This window comes from Leptonotus elevatus, chromosome 10, assembly GCF_054856555.1.
Source record: "Leptonotus elevatus isolate MCC_2025b chromosome 10, RoL_Lele_1.0, whole genome shotgun sequence".
NCBI lineage: Eukaryota > Metazoa > Chordata > Actinopteri > Syngnathiformes > Syngnathidae > Leptonotus > Leptonotus elevatus.
In genome coordinates, this window is record NC_141248.1 from 19,680,267 (window position 1) to 19,706,316 (window position 26,050).

The 26,050-nt window shown below is 41.9% G+C and overlaps 1 protein-coding gene and 1 long non-coding RNA gene across 2 annotated transcripts; one reads left to right on the forward strand and one right to left on the reverse strand.

Annotated features, from left to right (window-relative positions):
* Nucleotides 1-12: 12 nt before the first annotated feature.
* On the forward strand, nt 13-17,575 carry LOC147167517 (uncharacterized). Its single transcript, XR_015096377.1, has 3 exons — nt 13-126; nt 2,863-3,143; nt 17,158-17,575. It is a non-coding gene; the product is annotated as an uncharacterized LOC147167517 (long non-coding RNA).
* On the reverse strand, nt 2,421-25,716 carry epha2a (eph receptor A2 a). Its single transcript, XM_086087943.1, has 17 exons — nt 25,569-25,716; nt 23,621-23,688; nt 19,343-19,979; nt 9,709-9,864; nt 9,297-9,629; nt 8,610-8,737; nt 8,332-8,509; nt 7,762-7,864; nt 7,369-7,421; nt 7,166-7,291; nt 6,899-7,084; nt 6,749-6,810; nt 5,624-5,833; nt 5,172-5,321; nt 4,829-5,022; nt 4,575-4,730; nt 2,421-3,133 (listed from the first exon to the last, which is right to left on the reverse strand). The coding sequence occupies exons 1-17, from the start codon at nt 25,642-25,644 to the stop codon at nt 3,025-3,027; spliced, it is 2,925 nt and encodes a 974-aa protein (XP_085944069.1). The 5' UTR covers nt 25,645-25,716; the 3' UTR covers nt 2,421-3,024.
* Between the last annotated feature and the right edge of the window lie 334 nt (nt 25,717-26,050).

A 26,050-nucleotide genomic window follows, 5' to 3' on the forward strand; every position in this document is an offset into this window, starting at 1 on the left:
CACTTCCGCCTGGGAAAGGCTAACGCTGCGTTCAATTGCCTCACAAAAATAGAGCAAGACGTCTTGACTTAAATTTCGTCAAATTAAGTTTCAGATGCCATCACGTCATAAATACTAACTACTATGGTACGATCAGTTTTTTCACGTTATGCTTAAAATTATCAGTTATTTGTATCTAATTGTGTTTCAAATGTGTGTATTAGTTTACAGGCTAAAGTTACCCAGCAATTTTGCGCTTTTTGTTCAAGCTAGCAAACGTGCTGCTTTGACACCTTACATAAAGTATTACACATTAAGTTTAATTTAAAAAAATAAATAAACAAATAACCCTTGTGTTCTCAGGGTTACATAAAAACTGAAATCGTTTAGATAAATGTAATAGAAACTGAAAAGAGCCCTTCACAAGTAGTTTATTGCTCATATCTGCTACCTGGTATGTGAAAAACATGTTGCCTATTAAACTAGTACAGTCAAATTTAATATAATATCACTGAAATAGAAAATAAGATTGGGAATCTAATCAATTGCTTTTGAGTTGATGTTTTTGCTTTACACGCGTGTTTATAACGCCGCTAGATGTCAGTAAAGTTTTCTTTATTTTCACTATGCTTTTTCCAGACTTGAGAGCACATGTTAGAATTCAATAAAATATAAATGTGTACTAGAAGGAAATTATAGTATTAAAACCACATTGTGATCAACCCAGTTTTCAGCAGCATGTATATTATTTCTGCTATAAAGATAATTCATTCATTGATTCACTCTGAACCGGAATATTCCTATATCCAACCCTCCCAAAGAACAAAAACGCATTGGCAGCATTGCTTTTACAGCTCATAAAAAGGGATGCGCGTGACACACATTTCCTCATTGTTTGGCTCAGTCAAAAGAAAAAAAAGAAAGCAGGTGTTCCCAGCACATGATCACACGGTATAATATTATACGAGGTATAAGGTATCTGTGCAAGCCTATGCACGTCTGACCTATAAACTTGTGAACTTTAATGTCGTCCTGAGGCGGTGATACCGAAAATTCCGCACAAGATGCTCACATGTTGAATTCCCTCAAGAATGTACTTAATGTGGGGGTGTTGAATTCCTAACGAACAGGTCTCTCTTGACTCATGAGGCCTGTAATGGGATTTTGCTGCATTTCTGGTGCGTCGTGAGCCCTATGATTCTTTTTTACAAATATGTCAGCCGATGAGTTGTAAGACAATGTAAAATGAGGTATACACCCACCAATAATCAGGCCTAAATTGAGCATTCTTCCTCTTGTTCCTATAATTGGATGTTTCTAAAAGTTTATTCTGAGTGATTATCCAGGGGTGTGAGGTGTGTTAGTGATTTTTTATGAGGAAATGAGACGATACGAAACGATAATCTTTCAGAGACATTCGATGATCTGGCCTTTACCTATTTTGATCGCAAGGGAGGGAAAATGCAATTATTTAGCCCAATTATCTGTATGTGTACCCCAATTCAGACTTTGTAGCATGTTTACGGTAGATTTCAATGTCACTTGTGATGTGTGTACCCCACTTGAACAGTTCCTTGAAAGCATGTGAGGGTAATCAAGGACGATAGGACTTTCTTGGGAGCGAAAAAACACACACGAGGAAATTTAGCCAGACCAACGGAGCAGACTTGTATGTACCTGTGACATTCAACTTCTCTCTGGCAAAGTCAGTTATTTCATTCAAAAACTCCAGGAAATGTCCCTCCCACCACCACCACCACACACACACAAAAAAAAAGTGTCACCTTGATTGTTGGTTAGGTTGGATGGATCCTACGAGGGCTCTTGGGTCAAACATATTTAGTGTGGTTTTCCAGCCTTTAATAAGATTAGGGGCTTTTAGATGGTGTAATCCCCACTAAAATCTTGATAATTCCTTGCTGGAAAATGTGCCCCCCACACACTTTTCCTTCTTCGACCTCGGTTGACCTTCGTACTCGATTGGGGAAAATTTGGAAATTTAGGAGATTTCCCAGGTGGATTAAGTGTTGAATGTGTGGCTTTAGATTAAAGTTCCTCTCACAAGTCAAGCTCAAACGAACTGTTCAATGGTTTGAAAATGCAAATAGTTGGGTCTGGAGTGTCAAATTAAACAACCAATGAAATATTTGTCTATTTCTGAAAATTCAAGTGAGCTGTTTATGGTTGAATTACCCAATGTTGTCTGTGCACATGCCATTCATTGGCAATGTGGACAATATGGGCTCTTGTCTGAACTGTGCTAAAACAAATGTACAGTATTGTCTGTACATAAAAACAAGTTTAAATTTCAGCACAAAAGAATGCCAGAAAGCAGTATAATAATAATGACCCTGTTATAATAATGCATCAGATTTATATAGCGCTTTTCTAGATATTTAGCACCATTTCCACTATAATAGTAAATAATAAAAAAACAACCATGAAGGCAACTCTTGATTTTATTTACACTTCAAAATAAATTGCCCCAACATAACACACTCAACATTACAAATGACATAAATATAAAATTAAAATAAATATTAAATAAACATTTACGGCTGTATTAAGACATGTAAACAAACAAGATGATTTGAGTAAGACGTAAGATGGAGCGCAAACTACAAAAAGTCCAATAACGTGTGATCCTTTATACCCTGAGCGGAACAATCTTTGCAAATAGTTCGATTACAGAACATACAAAAATAAATGTCTCAATCCTGAGTACTTTAAAAAAAGGTGCCCTTAAATCACAAAGAGCCTTATTCAGATCGACACAAGCCCAAAGCGCTCTCGTTTCTTCTCCGATTTGTATGAGTTTGCTCACGACAAGCTTATGTTCAACATGGCTATAAAGTAAATAAGTGTTTATTTTTTTCCCCTCAGTCTTATTCCTGTCAGGGTGGCCTCCAGGGTCCTGTTCAGTCGTGCCACACTGCATTCTCTACAGCGAGGGGGTCTACCCCTGCACTTTCAGTCCTCGTCGTCCACAAGGTGTAACGTGGCGTGGTCGCTTCTAGTGCACGTCGACGTGTGGTTTCGCTTCCATCACACTGCGAACACGCTGAGGGAGCTGCATTCGTCTTTCAGGCCCAAGATGCTGTAAGCTATCCTCTTCATGTGGCCCGGCAAGCGAACCCCAATGTTCCTGATGTCCCTGGAAGGAGGTAAGCAGACAGTTTAAGACTTGCCTATTTTTTTCCGAAAATAAATTGTAATGTTAGGCTAGACAGTCTTGAAAGAAAAAACATATGAGAATAAAGTGTGGGGTTTTTTTTTCAAGAAAAAAATTGCAATGTATTGTAATGTATTTTGTTGGAATAAAAAGTCAAACTTATGAGAGGTGAAATTTTAGTGAAGAAAATCCTATTTCAACAAGTGAATTTCAAAAGCACAACTTTACTGCGTTTTATTCTGGAAAAGTCATAATATATTTAAGTAAAAGATTAACAATAGAAGAAAGTAATATCTTATAAGTGCAACATTATTCTGGTAAAGACTATTACACTGAAAAAATAAAAGTAAAAAATTGATGATATGGCTTAGGGCTTGACCGATATGCATTTATTGAAGCCGGTTAACGATTTTTGGCAGAACCCAAACAATTACCGATTCTATTAAAATAACTCGTTTTTCACATATTGGGAAAAATGTGTGCCTTGGCGTAGTGTTATCTCCCCTGTGGGTATGTGTTCCCACAGCATTTGTGTGTAGATATTCATTATTTGAAGAAAAAAACACTGCCGAAGTCAATGCTAACTTCCTGTTAGCATTTTAATTGGACACTCCCTTCGCTTTTAGCATTAGCGCTAGGCTAGCGATGTTTTAAAAACGAAGCATGTTTTGTATTTAAATATACAGTGGATGTAATTCTTATCGTCGTGTGTTTAGTTTTACAGTTATCTCCAACTGAGGTGTCATTAAACAGTTTAGCGGACGAGTAGTGACAGCAGAATAACATACGCTACACACTTGCTAGTTGCAAATGCTACGCAAGCAAAATGGTGCATTCAGGGTACCGTCACAGCGCTGGAAACTTCGTTTTTTTCCGATGATGACATTTTAAGGGGAAAATAATCTGCCATGTGGCCAATAATCGGCCGATTATAATCCTCGGCCGATTAATTGTTCGGGCCCTATGGCTTATACTCTTGAGAAAAGAAATAGGAAATTCTTCTTGTAATAAAACTTTTGTTAAAAAAAGAAAAATGCATTATGTCATTTTAAGTCATATTTTAACAAGTGAATTTCAAAAATACAACTTGAATATTATGCATTTTATTCTGGAAGAATCGTAATTAAGTGAAAGATTAACAAGAGAAGAAAGTCATATTTTATAAGTGCAACGTGATTCTGGCAAATACTCTTTTATACTGAAAAAATAAATAATAAAAAAGTAGAAAATTATCAAATAAATAAATTATTAAATAAATAAATTAAATATTATGTCTGTTTTATTGGTTGTAAACCCAGTTTAAGAAGTACTTCTACCATGACGAGCAGGTCCTAGCAAATGTTGCGAGGTCAGTGAATTCTCTTTGCGAGGAAGTGGCTTGATTACCAGATGGTCGTTGCACCTGTGTCCCATTTATACTTACTCGTGCCTGAGGGCGAGCACCTGCTCCATGTTGGTGACCCCCGCCCGGGCGAAGCTCTCGTTGTACTGGCTCATTTTGATGGACTCGAGCCACTCGGGTACCGAGCGGAACACGGTGCCGTCGCAGCCGCTGGTGCTGGGCAAGCGGATGGACACGCTGGACGGGGAGAGTCAAAATGGACTTGGGTCACTTGCTGTATACTTGGACATATCTTTAAGTCACTGGCAGTCTTTTTTTTTTTTCTTTCTTCATACCGTGGATCAAAGTCGGCGATCGTGCTCAAAGATTCAGGATTCTGCAGCAGCTTGTCCAGGATGTTGACAATGTCGGTGAAGCGGGGTCTCTTGGAGCGGTCGTGCAACCAACACTGGAGCATGAGCTGGTAGATGGCCGAGGGGCAGTCCATGGGAGCGGGCAGCCTGAAGGCCTCGTTGATAGCTTTCATGACCTGCTCAAAAAACAAAACAAAACAAAACAAAAAAGCCGCAGTTGAGCATCTACAAGCTGGCAGCTGGTGTGCTGTGTTTGACATTAACGATGATGAAATGAAACAATCAGTCACCCCAGCGTGGGGGGCCGTGACAGAGCGAGCGTTACCTCATGGTTGCTCATGTCCCAGTAGGGCCGCTCGCCAAACGCCATCACTTCCCACATGACGATGCCAAAGCTCCACACGTCGCTGGCCGAAGTGAACTTCCTGTAGGCGATGGCTTCGGGGGCTGTCCAGCGGATCGGGATTTTACCTCCCTGGCAAGAAATGAAGCAACAGTGAGTCACGTGGCGACGACAATCCAGATGCTAAAAGACTTCTTAAGGCAAAAGAACATGGTTTGAATGGTTGACGCCCTGGAATTTGCCCATGACATTTACACGAGAGCTGTCAAAGTTAACCTATGACTTTTGATTTGTGTCATATTTGATAAATCCGGTCACAATGCTTTAAATTCATACATTTATGACTCAAACAATAAAATCAATAAATAAAAATAATAAATAAATAAAATACATTTTTCATAAATAAAAATACAACACGCGGTTACTAGACTTACTCTGGTTGTGTACGTCCCCTCGGCATCGTCCTCCAGGACGCGCGACAGGCCAAAGTCGGACACTTTGCACTCCAGGTCGCTGTTGACAAGGACGTTCCTCGCCGCCAGGTCCCGGTGCACGTAGTTCATGTCAGAGAGGTACTTCATGCCGGCTGCGATCCCGTGCAACATTCCCGCAAGCTGATAGGTGGGAATCTCACCGTCGCGGTCCTGTGGGAAGGGTAACGACTTGAGTGAGTGGAAAGGAATCTTGACACATTTGAGACCCCTATGCGATTTAATGAGACTTAGTGCAGTACTCAGTTTATGATGGAGTAGGAAAAACACTTGTAGGCCATACGCAGAGGTGACAAATCCAGGTCCAGGAAGTAAAAACCCTGCCACAGTTTGGCTTTAGCCCCAGGTGCTAGCTAGCTAGGGAGCTCCCATGGTGCTTGTTTACCTGCTAGGAAGCTAGCTAGCATCAGGGGCTAAAGCCAAACTGTGGCAGGGGTTTTTACTTTCTGGACCTGGATTTGCCACCTCTGGCCATACGTTTTATAACAATCAAATGAAAACACTAAATATGGCGGTAACTGAACGATGACCGTTAACTCATTCACTTCCATCCATTTTCACTTAAGCAACCTCCTTCACTCCCAGCTGGATTTTGACTGATTTTGCAACGTATAAAGAATATTGTGTTCTATTGCTATAAAAAGATGGAACCTACCAAAAGAAAGATTAGAGTTTCTTCTTTCATCAGGGGAAAAAAGTATATTTGTATCTGTTTCCATTTTGCAGCAATTAGCGTAAGAATATAGCTAAATTATCATCATTATTCACAAACCTGTTGAAAACAATGGCAAAATGAGCTTGTTGCAACATGGCCCTGACAGATCTCTTATACTCTGCTGCCACCCGCTGGCCGTTTTTTGTAATAACTACCATTGCTTTAAGCAACCTCTTCATGTCAGAAGCTGTATGCTCTAGCATAAAAAGAAAACATTAAAAAAAACAAATATTTTGGGGGGAGTGAAGGACAAAGTATTAAATAATGTATTTATACATTTTTGGGTTTGAATTAGTTAATGTCAAGACTGTCATGAACTGAGCGACCACTTGTGATATATATCTCATTCGTACCTTGAGATAGATGTCAAGAGCTCCGTTCTCCATGTATTCAGTCACGATCATGGCGTGCTTGACTGTGAAACAAAAAAAGTGAGGGATTTATGACTTGATTTTTACAACAACAACAACAACAAAAATAATCATTTGCCATTTTAGTCTCACATTTGGTGACGACTCCCTCCAAGCGGATGATGTTGGGGTGCGAGAACTGGCCCATGATGCTGGCCTCGCTCAGGAAGTCTTGCCTCTGCTTCTCCGAGTAACCCGGCTTGAGGGTCTTGATGGCCACGGCCACCTCCCCTCGGGCGGGGGACTTCATCACACCTCGGAACACTTCGCCAAACTCTCCTGGTAGACAAGCAGAATACAAGGTCACGCTCTGAACCCCGAGCTGGAGCGAAATGCGAGATAGGCGGTGCAAACGCTCACCCACGCCGATGACTTTTTGCTTGCTAATATCGTTCGGGTCGATTTCCGTGACAAACTTCTGGATGGCGATGTTGGGGTCTTCGTACATGTGTGGGTCTACGTAAGTCTTAAGAGGCTTTAGCTGATCTGAGGGAGGGAGGGAAAAAATGACGTAACCGCATCTTTCAAATTACAATCTGCCTTTAGAATCATTGATTTTCTACCTGATGAAAAGTAAGGATCCCCAGTTCCTCCGCGACGATGAGATCTCAGTCTCCTGAGTGGGAGGAAAAGAAAGAATAATTACAGAAGGACTGCACACTATACAGATAGGAATGTTAATAACGGCAGCTTGGTTGGAGGAGAAAAAAGCCTCCCACAGTTTGGCTTTAGCACCAGATGCTAGCTTATTGGTGCTCATTTACCTGTTAGAGAGCTAGCTAGCTAGCCACAGTTTGGCTTTAACCCCTGATGCTAGCTAGCAAGCTCTCTAGCGGGTAAACGAGCACCAATGGAGCTTGCTAGCTAGCACCTGGGGCTAAAGCCAAACTGTGGCAGGGTTTCTACTTTCTAGACCTGGATTTGCCACCTGTGCTTTAAATGCATTGCAGACCAACCTTTTACGTAGCAGGAGGACTGCCACAACCGTGAGCAGAACAACTGCGACTCCAGCAACCGCTCCCATCACCATGGTGGAAGGATTTTGGATCTGAGATTCAGCTGTCAAAAAAAAGAACCATCAAATCATCGATTTTTATACCGCCTTGTTTTTACAAGTGAGTTGGAGCCTATCCCAGCTGATTTGGGCAAGAGAAATGGGCTAAACCCTGGACTGGTTGCCAGCCAATCACAGGCCTCATATAGACAAGCAAGAATTTACAGCTGAATTTAGAGCAGAGGTGGCAAATCCAGGTCCAGAATGTAAAAACCTAGCTCCAGAATGTAAAAACCTAGCTCCCTAGCTAGCTCCTATGGTGCTCGTTTACCTTTTAGGGGGCTAGTTAGCTAGCATCAGGTGCTAAAGCCAAACTGTGGCAGGGTTTTTACTTTCTGGACCTGGATTTGCCACCTCTGATTTAGTCTTCAATGAACCTAACATGCATGTTTTTGGAACGCGTAAGGAAAGCATAAACCAAGGCAATTTCAAATGAAAGTGACTTGATGAGAGGTTTTAAAGCGAGCGTTACCTAGTGGTGAAGTGTGGAACTCATACTCGGTGCTGTAGCTCCCAGGGTTCCCTTCTGGACTGAGCGCCTGCACCCTAAACATGTACGTCGTGTCTGGCGTCAGGTCGTTAATGTGCACGGAGCTCTTGTCCAGGATCAGGACAGTGTAGGTGGTTACGTCACGCTCCCCGTCACTGTCCTTCAAAGGAAGAAAAGGTGGATCAGGATTAGGATCATCTTCCCAGGAAAACATGGAGGAGCCCCCGCCATGGAATCTCGCAGAAAGCAGTCCGTCTTACTTTTCTGCGGTACATGAGCTCATAGCGATGACTGATGTGCGCTGGAGGTCGGCGAGACAGAGCCCACGACAGAGACAGGCTGGTGGGGCTGCGTTTATCCAGATGGATCAACGTCACCTTTGGAGGATCTGGCCCAATGGTCGGCGAAAGGCACAGAACAAAAACAACAGTGAGTGACTCATTGCAGTCGTGGGCCTTCTTGGAATGAGTCTTTTGGGGATTCAGTGGGTGGTCTGAATTCCCCTAAGTGAGGAAAGTTACGTTTTTTGCAAATCTGTTAAAAACATTGTCTTAAGGCCTGAGGGTGAGTAGCATTCAAATTCTTAGTCAAAAACTTGAGAATGGTACAAAGATTGTAAAGGATAGACTTTAAAATGGCATTAGCAGTGGTTAGCGGCGCGTTTTTTTTGACTTTGGTACAAATTTGGGTTACGTTTTTGTTGCTAGAACCGAACTCCATCGTAAACTGAGGACTCCCTGTAATGCATGCAATGCAAACGCATGCCATGTTCATGTCAAAGCTAAAATTAAAATCTACTTGAACTATTTCTGTGTACTATGGCAACCTCAATGAAAATGTCCAAACATCAGTACACAAAACTGTTGCTATTGTTCAACCTAAACAATGATGAGCTCAAGTTAACCGGGAACAGGATGGAATAAAGCTGAAAATAAGCCTGAGCTCACCGGTGTAGTCCAGAGCAGTGGTGATGCTGGCGACAGGCCTCTCGGCGCCATACTGAGACACCCCGCTGTGCACCTCCACCGTAAACGTGTAGTTGAGATGCGAGTCCAGGTCGCCGACTACGACCTCGGTGTCCCGCAGGTCGACGGGGCCGGGCTCGAAGCGGACCTTCTCGCCGCAGGGGGCGCACGAGGACCTGTCGCACTGCTCGCACAGCACGCTGTAGGTGAGGTCGGCTCGGCCCCCCGTCACTAGCGGCGAACTCCAGGACAGCTGCAGCCGGCCGTCAGCAGACAGGGTGGTGGCGGTGAGGTCGCAAGGAGCACTGGGCGGAGCTATTGGAGGAAATCCGAGGAGTTAGCCCAAACATCCCGAGTACGTTCGAGCGTGTTATCAGTGGAGCAAGAGTCTTACCAGAACACGGCGACGTGGGCGGGTCCGACGGCGAGCGGAAGAAACCGTCCTCGCACTCGCAGAGGGTGGCGCCGGCTGCGGAGGGTTTGGTGTTGTCGGGACACACCCGGCAGAGCTCGGTGCTCACGGTCGGCTTGAAGTAGCCCGGCTTGCATTCTGTGACAAAACACAAAAAGCGCTTAGGTGCGGCGTACACAAAAGGCTACAATTGTGGCTGTCCTTTACTAGGGGTGTAACAAAAACCGGTTTGAAACGGAAAATCTTTTTATGATTTAAAAGATGCGAGTGCATCGAGTTGAACCGAAATAACGAGATATGGAAAAAAACCGTTGCATCATACTAGGGCTGTGCAATTAATCGAAATTAAATTACAATTTTAATTATTACACTCAATTACAAAATCAGCATAATCGTAAGAAATAGATTACTTTCAAATCGACCGTCCTTGAATCGTTTCGCACCCCACATATTGAAAACCATATTGAATCGTCTTTTGAGGAGAGATGCACAAGCGCACCCCTACTTTATACACTTAAAAGTACTTGATACCAAATGGTGGCTGAAATTGCACATTTCAGTTCTACTTCAAGTCAGAGATTTGCTTGCAAAACGGTTGGAGCCGAAAAGTGGATATCATGTCTTAAGTCCATTCAATCAACTTTACTTTACTTATAGATCACTTTAAAAACACTCATAGCTGCGTACAAAGTCCTGTATATAAAGTAAATGAGACATTTCATCCATTAAAGTATACTGTATGCTCCCTCCTACGAGCTCCAGTTAGGAGGCAAGCAGCAGCGTTTTGGACCAACTGGAGACGCCAAAATAAAATGCATTACAGTAATCCAGCCGATATGCAACAAAGGCATGGATATAAATGCGGTTTTGAAAAGAGAGGCTGCTTATAAGAATATTAAGGACACAGCAATTTTTACCTTGTAATGTACGCACATTTTAAAAATCAGTTCAGGTGTTAAAAATCTGTATGTGTCTTCTCACTTGAGCTGACTATGACAAGCACAGTTAGGAATAAGTGACGGTCAAAAAAACAGGAAGGAATGACGGAACAAAAGGAAAACAATGAGGCTGTGTGTGTAATGTTAGGCCTTTCCGCCCAACAGGAAGCTTTTGTTGCGAGTAACCTATAATCACTGAGCTTTTGTACGCTGAGGAATGAATAGGGATTTCCCTCCGCGATGTGCCCCCACTTGCCTTTTCCACCTGAAGGCCTCGTCTCGGGTCACGCGCTGACGACTTGGCCCGGATGACACCAGAACATTAAATCCATCAAGTTATGCGATCTGCCTTCCCAACCCGTGAACTCGCCACTCGAGCCCTCTGGCAGATGCTCCGTTTACGACCGCACCGACATGCGACTTTCGAGGTTGTGCGCAATGGACTAGTTTGTGCGCAGGTCCGAGAATATATTATCGGCGGCACAAGGAGACACGCTCACTTACCGCCATATTTAACAGTTTTTTCATTATTCTAAAAATAGTAATAATAACTTTATGGGTCAATTTGGCCCAACTTTCTGGGTTGTTTTATACAAAATGACCCAATTTTTTGACCCAATTAATGGATCTGACCAATATCTATGAGTTGTTTTACACTAAAAGACCCATTTATTGACTCAAAGTTGGGTCAAATTGACCCAAATAGGAGTATCGGTAAATTTTTTACCCAACTGTTTTTAGAGTGTAATGCCCTGAAAAGGGACTGAGCCCTTCAGGGCCAATCACGGAAAAACCTCTCAGTTTAATTGTGTCACTTCAACATAGTTCCTTGGTAACAAGATAAGACTTTTGGTGCAATCATTACTATAACTAGACAAAGTGCAATTTCTGCAGAAATTGTGTGGGAATGTAGAAAAGCTGAATGCTAAGATTTTAATGAATGTGCTTATAAAGTAAATTGAAAGATTTTTTAAAAATTGTAGTTAAATGACGAATGAATAAAACTAAAACTTTAACTGCAATCTGTCTAAAGTGGGATTTAATAATTTCAGAGAAATGATAATCCATTTCCTGATAAGATACTCAGTTGGTATCGAATGTACTAAAATGTGGTCCAAGCGGGGTTTGAACCCAGGTTCTCTGTGGCGGGAGACAAATGCTCTAAGCACTGAGCTAATTTGACTTTTTCAAATTCATGGCTAATGGCGTATTTATTTATGAAAAGTGTCATCTGATGTTGAAAGCTAACGTTAATAATTTCAATGAAATTCTAATCCTGTCAGTTGCTAAACATGTATATATCACTTAGCATAACGGCCATGGATATATTTGCAATGTACAGTCAGAGGTGGGATTTGAACCTGCGGCCTCCTGGTTACAATGGTCTTTACCAACTGCGCCACCAGGTAGTATCAGACACCTGGCAATGATGATCAGTTGGACTTTCAATGTCCCATTTAAAATGAATGGGGAAAAGTTCATATTTAACGATAAATTGTGCGAATATTGTAAGAAATGTGGAATCAGATGATATATATATACCCCGAGAGGCGTGAATTTTTTAAGCAAGTATAAATTTGAACGGTGTAAATCGGAAGTATGTGGGAGTTGTTTCACGGCAAAAAATTGTGGAGTATAAAAATCACAATAACAATTATGATCTTACTATTGCGTTAGTGTAGCTTAGTGATATATCACAGTGCCTTTCAACTTCCAGTATGTACAAATTCAGGTTATGTCTCCATGTGTACGAACGGAACTATCGGACTGTTTTCGACAAAGGAAATGGCACATTGGACACTGGTGGCGTGCCCTGATGAACATCTTAACCGCAGCGATAAGCGAGCGGCCTTTCCGGGCCACGGGAGGTTAATGAAAGTGCGGACTGGACAGAACGTGGGAGTCACGAGGATGACGCGGACGGTCCAGGACTGATGTTTCCTCTCTTTCCTATTTCCTCCCACTCACCGCAAATGATGACAGGCAAGAGTTAAATGATGGGGGGGATGAAAAGGAGGACACGCTCTTGGACCCGCGTTCAAGTGTTCATGGAAACACAACAGCATCTGCATACTTTAGCCCGTTCACAGGCTGTATCCGCTTGCTGCGCCTGGCACTAAGTCATCTTTCATGAGGGGCCTGGATTGAAGATGAGGTTGCGTTGTTGTTTTTCTAATCACTAACTTGACTGTTGATTGTTGACTACAAAACATAATTACTGTTATGTATATGTACAAAGTACATTCAGATGAACGCAACCTGTCAACAGGCAAGGGAATCCCTCCATCATACAACATGTGTTTGGATCTTTTTGGACTTGCACTATATCCCGAGCCATGTCCGGGGTCTTTTTTTAGACTTAAAACCACTCGACTATAGATAGAGGGAAGTTTCCGGGCCCGGTATACTGTACACTACAAATTGGGGTTATATTACTGCCATATACACGAACAGGACTCCATCATAAACCGCAGACCCCCCCCGTAGTATAGTTTCCTCCAGGGGGTAATTATGAGAAGATGAGTGTTAAAATAATATCCTGTAAATGTTAAAATCACCTCATCAAATTATGTATACCCACCTGTCCCTGCCGTTCCTTGTTAGTATATACGTTTTTTAACAACAAAATTAGTTTGAAATCAGAAATGATGGAGTGACAACTAAATATAAATACGGTTAAATCAATTTGGTGAAGAAAAAAATAATAATTTTACCGGTAATATCTGTTAAAAGTAAATAAAAATTGAAATTTTTGTACAGATTTATATGTTAAAAAAATAAAATAAATAACGAACAAATTCATTTAGCAATAAACATTTTGTAGATGCACTTTATTTACTTTTTTTTTTTAAATGCCTTAGAAATTAAGAACTCAATTTTAGAATTATTTCTACACTGTCACATTTGGTTAACCCGCACCTAGTGAGCAACTACTGTTACAGTACATGTGGATTTTTGGCCTGTCTAAATGCCACTACTCCCACCCCACCACCCCTAAGGGGGGATGAGTGAGGTTGTTATTGTGGAGAATTCGGCATGGAACCATTTCCCCGGAGGCATCTACCTGCAGCACTTCATTTCATGAAATGGACTCTCATGCTGTTTAAATCATTTTGTCGCATGATATCATGTGATTGATGTTGCCCACTCAGCATCCATTGCATTCTGGTCATCCGGGATGAGGGAGTCTTCCATATTTTATCCCTTCCCAGGTTCACTGCAAAAACTGAAATCTTAAGTAAGATCACATTTCCTAAATGTAACCTAAATTTGCTTATTTTGCGTTGACAAGTTATTTTTACTTAAAATTAAATTGTCAGACAAGATCATAGTGCTTATTTTAGGATACTTACGCAATTATCTTATTTGATCAAGCAGTCTTGGTATTGAGTGTTAACAGCCAGTTTTAAGTACTGTGAGGCTTAAAACAAGCAGTTCCCACATTTGAAGGCCCTGAACTAGGGTTTCATAGTTGAATTTTCTTCTTCTTATTATTATTATTAATAATTTTTTTTGCATAATCTAGTAATAAGATAAATTGAAAAAGTATGAAAACAATCAGACAAAAGTGCAGTATAGCTGTGGTTCGTGTGTTTCGTTTCGTTTACTAAGCTCATTTTTCTTTGTCACAGCTCAGTGGTCTAGTGGTAGAGTGCCTACCCTCAGACTTGGAGGTTGTGGGTTCAATCCCTGTCTGGGTCATACCAAAGACAATAAAAAATGGGACCTGTGACCTCCCTACTTGACACTCAGGCTAAGTAATCCAAGCGTAAAAAAAAAAATGCTTATGTATTTTAAGAAAATAGTTCTATTTTCAGGATTGCTGTGTGATATGGTCCTAGTAATTTTTTCTTATTTTTCAAAATCTTACAGTTAAATTTACAATTTTCTTCAATTTTGCTTATTTGAAGTAATAATGTTCTTATGTTACTATATTTTTTTCTTAAATTTTCTACTGTCCTTTTTGCAGTGAGTTCTAAATGAATTTTCTCAGAGTTTTTCCGTGCCCGGATGGCTGTTTAGCCCACGATGTTGATTTTTGTGAACTGTGAACTTGTGAGGTACTTTGAGACTCTTTTGTGATGGCCTGTATATATAAACTTGACGTGATTTTTTTTTGAACGGGCCACAAAAAAATGATGTGGTGGGCTACTGTCAAAGAATATTGGTAATGATCAGTAGTACCATTCCAACACTTTTACATTGCGGTATTGGTGTTTACCATTTCAACGCATACCACGCCAATCGGCATTGGAATGTTCCACTTTGCAGAAATGCGGCTCAAGTATCACCATGGTGAAGGATAAGGAGCAGGTTGAGTTGAGCAGGAAGATGAATAGAAGGCCTTAAAGGGGGAGGGAGAAAGGGGGTCTGGACTGGAGCACCAAACAGAAGTTCTCTCTGGGGAGTCACTCAGCGGGAGTGGGGGTCTCTTCGCATGAGAAAAGGAGGCCAGCCCATTTTAATCTTGAGCCCGAGTGCGAGGACCTCTGTCACGGAGCAAAGAAACTCTCGGCTCTATTCATCTATTGTCTGGCAGGACTGGCCGGAGTGGTGCCATAAATATGTTGCATTAGTCATTGCAGCTCGTAAAATGGCGCCATGTGTGCAACACTGCGGATGCACAAGCACACCAAGTTGGGTTTTGCTAATCTACTCACGCCGATTCAGCAAATTCAATCGTATTATCACTTGTTGATGCAACTTGCGCGTCTAATTGCCCCACACTCCCTTTTGGACGACGGCACACACGTGAAAAGGACTCGCCTTCCGCACCGGCGCATCTGTTAATTGAATGTGGGCTTTGGCCGCCATTGTTCTAATGAGCGGGAACACGGATTAGTCGGCTCGTTGCGTGTGTTAACCGCCGGATGAAAGGACCCGAGGGGAGGTAAAGCAGGGCCACGTAACAGCTGTCCTGTTGCTCCACTAATCCTCTTGACTAAATTACACTCCACACCTAACTAAGCAGCCACGGAAAGCAACCGCCCCTCATGCGCCAACTGTCGGCCCACTGCGAGACAACCTGCTTATTTGTGTCAGTCGGCATTCCTTCTCAGCCTGCTTCCTTTTCCCACAACAGTTGCGCTCTTCATTGCAAGACACATGCGGCACCGTAAGTCTTCCAGAATATCACTTTCTCTGACACCTAAAGCCCGGAATGAAGTCGTCGCATTAGCGTGGAACAAACGCCTGCAGTGTTGCTTCTGTCACCATCAGAGTTGATAAAAAATAAAAAATGATTTTAAAAATGAATCGTATTCGAATTACGTAATCGGCGAGTATCGTTTCAGACTATGAGTCCATTATCTGTAGCCCTTTCTCGGCCCTGGCATTTTGACTTAGGCCCGACTCTTGCCTAACATTTAGTTCTGCATCTGATGTTTCACTTTGCTATCTATATTTGAAATTGAGTAACAGACTGGTCCCTCTACATTGTGTATACTCTTGGGGTAAAATGGAGAAAAATTATAATTACAAAGCACTGCATCTGCCCCAAAAGAGGCCGGCCCACCAGGCATCTGCCCTGTATGACAGCCAGTCCAGCCCTGATCCAAACTGATGTTTGGGTAAGAGAAGCGTGGTACAGACATGGAATAGTCGTCCGTCAGTTGCAGGGCACATAGACAACCAACTAGTCACACTTAAATTCATGCCAATTGACAATTTAGAGCAGGGGCCTGCAACCTGTGGCTCTTTAGTGCCTCTCCTGTGGCTACCTGTTGATCTCTAAAAAAAATTAGGACAAATTAATATTTTTTTATATATTAACATTGATTTAGATTTAACGAATGAATATTTTTGTCAGAGAGAGGAGAAACGGTACATGAATATTTTTTTTTAATTACCTAAAAATGTCCGCAAAGTGACCATAAAATGTCCAAAAAGGAAGAGGAAAAGCAGAAATTTACCATAAAATGAAATTGCAAAAAATTTCAGATTTTTTTTTTTTTTAAAGGCATAAAAGAAAACATTCAAAAAGTAGGCCTAACCATGAAATGTCCAAAAACAAAAGGAGGCAGAAAATTACCACAGAATGTCTTTGGAATTGCCAAAATAATAAATTTAAGAAAAGGCAGAAAAAATGTCAAAAAATAGCCATAAAATGTCCACAAAAAGGAAGAAGAGAGGCAGAAAATTACCATACGTCCACAAAATTGCCAAAAATGTCAGGAATTTGACAGAGAGGTATAAAAGTCTAAAAATGTATGAACAATAACACACTGTTTCGTTCATCACAACGTTCAAATATTTTGCGGCTCCAGACATATTTTTTGTTGTTTTGCCTAAAATGGCTCTTTTGATAGTAAAGGCTGCCGACCCCCGATTTAGAGTCTTGCATGAATCTAACTTGGATGTTTTTTGGAATGTGGGAGGAAGCCAGATTTGATTTAAATCAAACAACCCAGCTCCTAATATCCAATATCAGGTCCAACTCCCGGCTATGAAATCATTCTGATCCCTCAGAAATATTTCCTGTCTTCCTCTCTAGCTATTCATGCACAACGTCTGTTTCCGGAGCTCAGAGTCTGTCAGCGGTCGGGGCGAGAAACATTCCTCTGCCTCGGACTTCCTCCACCCTCATCCTGCCCTGGGAGTGGAAGCGTCCCTTCTTTGAAGCGCCTACCCGTCACCGCTATGAATGATCTGTTCACATGGAAGGAATGGAGACGGTGCCAGTCAAGGTGACTGGAAAACAGCAGGAGTCATAAACCGCAGCCCTGACTAAGAGAGGCGTGCCGGGGCCCCATCCCTGTAATCTGCGGTTACGGTTGCCTGGGCGACGGACATAAACAAAATACTGGCGCAGGGGGAGAGCGGACGCTCAGGTAGGCGCCCAAGACAAATTCACACGGCCCTTCCTTTAGTCAATCAGTGCAGCAGGTGACGGCAGGGTGAAAGAATTCCTTTCAAAAATCCCCGCACCACCCCGTGCCCTTCCTCCCTCCTTCCTGTGCTCTCCACTGTCCTCCCACACTTCCTCCACACACACACACAGACACACCACACCCCAGCATGCCAAAGAAAGACCATTTTCCACAGTGCATACAGTAGGCACACCACAGCTATGTCTTTTTACTCTCACACCTCTTTTTTTTGGGGGGGGGAAATCGCTGCTCTTCCCTCAGGGGACGACATAGCCCAACTTTCTGCATACTTTTTATGTCTGGTTCACGTAAACTTCCAAGCTCTTAAGTTTAAAAATAGACTCTTAACATCCCAAAAGTAAAATTTTACCCTCTCTGTAGAGGGGTTATAATGTGGAAAATATCCTTTTAAAATGCTTATATACAAATGTTTGGGTCTGTTGAGGGTTGGGGTATTTGTTTGGTGATATCCATTTGCCAATTTTCAATAAGACAAGAAATCCTTGGGGTATTTTGAGGAAATGAAAACCTGGGAACTGTTGTAAAGAGCAAAAAACAAGCAAAAAAAAAACTCATAATGTGTAAAATTTTAACTTTTAAAATACAAGGACAAAAGTATTGGCACGCCTAACCGTTACAACGACAGGAAGTAGCAACAGAAGAAAACGCGGCTATGACAGTTTTCCAGTATTTCGGGAAGACGTTTGCAAAATGTGGACCTGTGCCAATTACTTGAATCACAATCTCTGTTCTTCCACACCAAACTAATTCCAAGCAGGACTCAAAATTGAAAGAAAATCTTATCAATACTGTCATGTCAAGGGAAACATTTTGACCTAAGGTTTAAATAGAACCCGATGGCTGCTTCTAAGAAGTGTGCTAGTTTACCCTTTAGCGATCTTATAATAATGCACCAGATTTATATTATATATATTTTCTAGACACTCAAAGACGCTTTAGAATGGAATGGATACATTATTCATGCACTCAAACATTCGCACTGTAGTGGCGGTAAGCTACTTAAGTAGCCACAGCTGCCCTGGGGCAGGCTGACGGAAGCGTGGCTGCCAGTGTGCGCCTTCGACCACCACGGAACATTCGCCCCATTCATACACCAGTGTGAGTAGCACTAGATGCAATGTGCGTGAAGTGCCTTGCACAAGGACACGACGACACATGACTTGGGGAGAGCGGGGATCAAACAGCTGACCTTCTGGTAACTGAACGACCGTCTCTACACCCTGAGCCACGGTCGCCACAAATATTGACTCACTACCTTTTATCCACATAACGCAGGTGCAAAAAAAAAAAAAGAGAAGACTTTTTGAGAAGCGCTCTGCTTCTTTTCCCAGCTTCAAGCAGCTCTTTCATCCCTACAGAGAACTTGGAGCATTGTTGTTCTTTTACCGTATAAGTACAACGTGCTAAAAGTAGAGCTATTTTGTGGCGCAACGCAGCATACGTCTCCCTCAACCACATCAAGCCTGCGCCTAGGCTTAACTTTTTCCGGGATCTGACGGCAAGATGGCCGAAGGAATGTGACAATCCGGATATGAGAAAATATCGTAATCCATAACTGCCTCGCATCTAAATTAAGAACTAACGGGTGCAGGCATCCTCCCTTTTCCATGCCTAATCTGCCCGAGCATGACTTCCTTGAAGGCATTTGGAGGCTTTGAGCACGAGACTTCCCTAAACAAACCAGACGAGTTAATGAACATTCCTTTACACCTTGCCAACGTGGCGGCATCTTTGATGCCTTTTGAGGCTTTGCGGGGCAAATGTGTGGCACGCCATCGGGCTCCTTACCTTGGCACGAGTCCCCGGTGGTTTCATAGCCGGCGAGACACTGGCACTGGCCCACAGGAACCACCCACTCGCCCTCTGCGGTGCAGTAGATGCGTGGGGTGGACTGACTCACGGCGTTCTCCACGCAGGCGCCCTCCACCTCCCGCAGAGCGTCGGCCACCGTCTCCGGGAAGGCCGCCAGGCTCTGCACGGTGGACGGGCACGTCTTGTAGTACACGCGCGCCGAGAGGATCCCCACGCAGGCGCCCATGTCCTGGAAGGCCAGGTAGAAGCCCTTCCGGGACAGCGGGCCCACCGTCTTCGTCTCGGTGTTGACCAGGAGCACATGGTCCCGCGTCACCTCGTCCGGTGCGATGGTGGCCACCTTGCGGAATTGGCCCTTGCGGAAGTTGGTGCCCACGTCGGCGTCCGTCTCGTAGATGAAGAAGTTGAAGGTCTCCTTGCAGGACACGGAGGCGCCGTCGAAGCTGTTGCAGTCGCGCACGGTGAAGCGGAGTTCCACGGAAACGCGCGTGGCGCCAGGACGCCGCTGGATGAAGGTGGTGCGCAACCAGTTGTCCTGGTCGGCCAAGTCTACGTTGCATACGCTGTATGTGTAGAAGAGCGAGCCGTTCACCACCGTCTGGACTATCTCCCACTGGAAGACCAAAAAAAAACATCAGCTTTGTTTCATAGGCTTGCAAAAGTACTCAAAGTACAGACACTTAATGACGAGTAAAAGTAAAAGAGTAAGACTAAACTATATTTAAGTACAAATTATTACATAAAAAATGCATTACCCAATTTGATGGCTAGTTAGCATTGGCTGTGCCTTTTATGCTAACATAACAATTTGTTTCAACAAACAAATGCTAAATTAGCTAATGATAAAAATTGAACAAATACATCTGACATGTATGCGTTTGTTCAGATTGACAGAAGAGTGGAATGTACAAATACAGTGGCTATAAAAAGTCTACACACCCCAGTTCAAATGCAAAGTTTTTTAATGCGACGATTGTGATCTATAACTTTTACAACTCTAGTTGGAAAAAAATATTAGAGAGGGGGAAAAAATTAATAAAATCAATGGAGATAATGTGGTTGCATAAGTGTGCACACCCTTTTATAAAAGGGGATGTTAACTCATGTTAAACTGTAGTCTGCACCCACCTGGCACCATTTAAAATACTGTACTCCACTTAACCCCATTTAAGGTTCAGCTGTTTTGAGGCTTTTTCTTCCCCCCCTTTTTTGTTTTTATTTCTAGCAGAAGCCTGACGGTTTTGTGCTAAAACACTCTTTGAAAGTTTTGCAAAAACACAACTGAAATCTTCCAAATGCATGTGGAAAAATGTGTTACATTTGAATAAATCCAATGTTGAATTTTAGGGTCATAATTAATATGACATTAATGGGGGAAAAGTTTTGAAATAATTTATCTTGGTTGTGTAAACCTTTTTATATCTAGTACTAATTACTGTACAGTAACATATGTGTACTTTACTTCCCATCACTGTAGATAAGACCCTTCTTCTTTTGTGAAGCAATAAGCACATGAAGCACAATTGTGATCTAGCTTCTTTTCCACACGTTGCGATTATTGGCCTGGGTATGTGTCGACGTGTGTGGTTTTCCAGTAACACACAAGGGGCCTCGTGTGAGCGTGTGTGAGACCGTGACGCACACACAAATCCAACAAATGCTACTGTGGAATACCAACTAACATTTGTGGCAGTTAATTGCGCTTTAAAGTCAGTGCCGCATAGCAATTAAAATGTTTTAAGAGACGAGGAAGCAGTGACGAGTCGTGAGATTAAAAGTCCTTTTTCGGCACTTGCATCCTATCCTGGTAGTGCTACTGCGCTTCATGGGGTGTCACTTTATCTTTTATGGGGCGTTAAATAAGGGGAAATTAAAGATTACATCAAGCAGGGAGGTTATTATTATTATTATTACATGGGGTCTTCATTTTACCTGACACACAACATTGTATCCGCACGTGTTTTAGGACATTTTGATAAAGATCGAATGAAAGCAAATGTAAAGGTAGCAGCATCATGCTTTGGGGCTGTTTGTCTTCAACTGCAACTGGTGCCTTAAACAAGGTGGACGGAATTATGAACAGTTCAAAATACCAGTCAGTAGTCAGGTTTCCATCCAATTGTTTCGAATTTTTAAGCGAATTTACTGAAAATGCGCAAAACGGACATGATGCGACTTACGCCCGTGTCCATCTGTTCTTCTTTTGCGAATATTGAGAGGGGATTCCCTCTGCTGTAGATGGAGGTATACACCATAGAGATGGGATCCACCAGTAATTTAAAAGAAGACGAAGAAAACCAGGAAGCAACTGCGCTGTGCGATGATGTCGTATGAGTTTGCTTTTGTAATTCTTGATAAACCGCAGCGTTTCTTTACTGTTTTCTGTCTAAAAAATATATTAATATTCGCTTCTTTAATTAATTACAAAAAGATTTGTTTTTCGTGATAGCCCCAAACGTACCTTATTTTATTATCTGCCATTGTTTTGTGACTACAAACATACGTGTGATGTAATATCCGGTCAAAACGTCCGTTTCCATCGCCAAAATTAGCATTTTCCTTATTTCAATCCGCTTCAAAATCCACCCCCTCTAAGCGTAAAAAACGTTTTTGCAAATTTTGGGCCCTTTTTCGAATTTCTAGCGTTTCAATTCAGTTTTATTTTCACATTTCTTGAAAATCCGAATTAAAAAATGGGTGGATGGAAACCCCAGTAGTGATAGCACAAACCTTCAGGCTTTTGCAAGAAAGTGAAGAAAATGGCAAGGAAAGCCTACTAGAACATCTGAAATTCATTTGGGTTTAATGCCACCGCTGGTCCAAAGCATAACTGCAGCATCTGTGTCAGGCTCGTTCATGGTGTGCGTGAGAGTACTTGCACGATCTTAAGTGCACGCCACATGTCCGCTACTTTGCGGGGGACGGGCATGATGTCGCCCTCCGCCCCTCCCCAAAGAAACTGTGGAGAGTGCGGGTCCGCACACTCTACTATAAAAGGGAAGATAAACGATGATAGGTGCAGTCAGAGTAAAACAGACAGGGTTCTTCGTACTCATCTGGGCATTGGTGGAGCATGCATGATGTAGAAAAAAGTTTAAGATTACCCTTTAAGAGAGTGTGCAAACTTTTGTAAGTTTATTTTTGCTTACCCTTGCAAATATTTTTTGTCGATTGAGTTTTCTAAGTTATATGCCACAACAATGTTGGACTTTTTTTATTTTATTATTTATTTTGGTCTCAGATTTAAAAACAAAACAAAAAAAACTGGCATCTGAACCAGGTGTATAGACTTTTTATATCCACTGTACAAGACCCAACATGAAAGCAACGTCCCTGATGACTAAAGCCTTCCCAACATAATCACCATGTGATATGTACAAAGTACACTGAGATAAAAGCAACCTTCCGACAAGCAAGAGGATCCCGGGACCATAAAACGCGTGTTAGGATCTTTTCGGACTTACAGCATATAAATCTCCAGCCTAGACTTTTGGTCTTTTTTTAGACTGAAACGCACTCCACTATAGATAGAGGGGTGTTTCCGGGCCTGGTATACCTACAGTGACGCAAGGCCGCTGTTATCTGTCAATTCTCGGTGGGACACTTTAGCTGGATTTACACTGCATGGTTCAAGTGTCACAATTCCGGTGTTTTGCTCTCATGTGGCACAATTGGGATGTGGAATTGGATCTCTTCAGACCGGAATCGGGGCCTCTTCCAAATGTGAATCAAAAGCCAATATTAATTAGATAGCTGCCAGTGCGAGTGCAGAATAAAAGGCACAGATTGGATGTCCATGCCAGTTACACAAAATAAAAACGATCATTGACGTCCTGCATACACGTCCACGTCTGCCTATACACATTCAAACACATTGCTGTAAATATAAACTACAGATGAAGCTTAGACATATAGGGTCTAAATTTGCTATATTAAAAGGTTCTATATATAAGTAAGCAATTTAAACAAATCGGCAAACAATCAGTCCAGGACAATTAATCGCCGTGTAACATATATCCATTTACAATTGCTTACTTCCCTGTTGGCCCTTGTGGAATTATTTACTTTATAAATTGAGGACGTACTGGCATCAGAATACTCCGAAAACCTTCCGGATGCCAAAAATTATTAATTACGCGTAAGGAACGAGCCGAGAGTCCCTTTTAAACATCATTAACCTCTAAATACATCACAGAAGAGAAAGTCTTTGACCCCCGAGGTCTTAAAAATGCTGGTCGGTGTATAAATACTCACCCCGTTCTCATATGGCAGCGTCAGCCAGCCCAGCTCGCCTCCTGAAGATTTCATGTCCAGCAATACTTCTGTAGACACACGCAGAAATGAGTTACAAACGGCTATTAATCCATTTGGGGCACACAGTTAGTCTCCAAAAGCGACATTAAAAATACTACTGTGGAGTACCAACTAGCATTTGTGGCATTGAAATTAAAGACTTTTGAGAGACCGGGGAAGCAGTGACGAGTCGTGGGATTAAGAGTCCTTTTTCCAGCACTCGTATCGCATGCTGCAAGTACTACTGCAATGCGCTTCATCACTTTATGAGCAACGAATAAGGGGATATCAAAGATGAGCTCAAAAATAGCAAATGTGATTATTACTGGGGGTCCTCTGTTTACGACATTTTTGAGGTTGCAAATTAATTTGTGGCATAAAATCCGTGGTCACGTAGCAAAAGAAGGCACGCTCAGTAACCACTGTACTGATTGTCATTGGCTAGCTTTAGAATGACAGTCTTTTATTGCTCTTCATTTTACTCTATTTATGACTTTACCACACTACAAGCAAAGGTTAGTTAACCATTGTTAACCCCACATCAGATCTATTTGTAGATGATTATCAAATTAATCGCTAATTATTTTTCATAATCGATGAATCGTTTGGATACCTTTTTTTTTTTTATCTAAAAGTGTCCAAATGCTCAGAATTTCAGTTTCTCGTCAATAATTATCCCGTTTCTCTTGTCATCCATGAAAGCAGATTGGTTATCTTTGTGTTGAACATTTTTGTCTATTTTCTGATGTGTTACGGGCCAAACCAGTAACTCAATCATAATTGATTTTTGTTTGTGCATTTCTGCACTGCCAAATAATGTCCTGTCCATGTCCGATTCATTGATCCAACAAAATAATCAACAGATTAATCGATTAAAAAAAATGTAAAAGGCATTTTTAAAATCTTAAAAACTTACATTTTTCAAACTTCATGCTGGTAATATTTAAATTGTAATCTAAAAAATAAATGACTTTTGTATTGAAAGTATAGGACTTTATTCTGGTAATATTACTTACAACCTCTAGTCTAAGCATACAAGACTTTGTTGGGTATAGGATTTTTTATATACATATATAAACAAAACTATTCTCACTCTTACTTAAATCTAGAAAGTATTATTTTTCAAAAATATATGTTCTCAAGACTATATGACACCTCAAAATATACCACTTTGTTCATCTCAACTGTTGGAGCTTTTAAGGATGGAACAACTGAGGACACCCAATTTAAATGTGGATAAGAAAGCAATTGCACAGGAACCGCAGTATACAGGCTAATAGTCTTGTTAAATGGCAAACTTAATGCTTGTGGATTTTGTGTGTGTGTGTGTAGACTGTAGAAGCACAACAAAGAAAAGTCCAGCATGCATGCGTGCCGTGTTGAGGCAGCCTACAGCTTTTATGTGGAGTTCAGGGGCCACATGCCAGCTCCATTGGCAGCCTAATCAAGCATGTCGGTGTGATTCAACACATCATTAAGCGTGAAGAAACATCTCTAATCCTGTCTGAGAAAGGCGTGGGTACACGTCGTAAATATAACCAGTGTCAGAAGTGTGCGGTTTAAAGTGAAACTACAGTAGGAGTGAAACATGTCGGGGCATCGTACGCGCAGGTGCTCCCACGCCCCGAGGCCGCCTGACGCCATTCATTAGCAATTCCCATGTAAAACATCTGATTGTAGTCCCAATTTGTCTTCATTCGGAGCTGATTCCTTCTGCATATCGTTTAAAATAGCTAGGAGAGAGTTACTTTTTAAAAGAAAATTGGCGACAAAGACCATTTTGACAAGTTATCAGTTGATTAAGACGAGCAAACGTCACACCGGACGCTGAAATTCCAGCCTCCTGACTCACGAGTTATGAAAGTTAAAACCAAACTTTGCTTTTCATTTTAAAAACGAAGTCACTCACGTTCTTTCGACTGGAGGCTGACAAACACGGCGTTGATGAATAAAAAGACGAACAAGTGAAGACGCCGGTGCTCCATGCTTCCGTGTAAAAGTAAAGTGTATCCTTTCGTCTCTTCCACTCCTCCTCCGACGAGCCTCCGACTGACCGACTGGAGCACAAACCACCAAGGCAAGAGAAGCCCATTGAGAAACAGGTGGCGTCACGTGACGTCATTCACTCCGCCTCCTCGCGTCCATTTGGAATGCGGTAGTGTTCCCAATATGGGGATTGCGGGGCGGGGCGACACCTGGCTCACGAGGGAGCAGTGTGTCAATCGTCATCACGTACAATACATCACTGAATGAAAACAAGGATTATTATGGTCATACGAAAAAGATGGCAAAAATGACAGCGCTAGATCGAAGTCACAACATTTTTTTAGGTACATTTTATTTAATAATATTTTCAAGATTTAAAAAATCTAACATTTTGAACAGTTGTAA

What these genes read in the sequence shown, in the direction of transcription:
- epha2a (XM_086087943.1), bottom strand. Translation starts at nt 25,644, where the DNA reads ATGGAGCACCGGCGTCTTCACTTGTTCGTCTTTTTATTCATCAACGCC. An exon ending in CGCTGCCATATGAGAACGGG is followed by an intron (nt 19,980 to 23,620) that starts GTGAGTATTTAT and finishes TTGGTCTTCCAG; the next exon opens with TGGGAGATAGTCCAGACGGT. An exon ending in GCAAAAAGTCATCGGCGTGG is followed by an intron (nt 7,085 to 7,165) that starts GTGAGCGTTTGC and finishes CTTGTCTACCAG; the next exon opens with GAGAGTTTGGCGAAGTGTTC.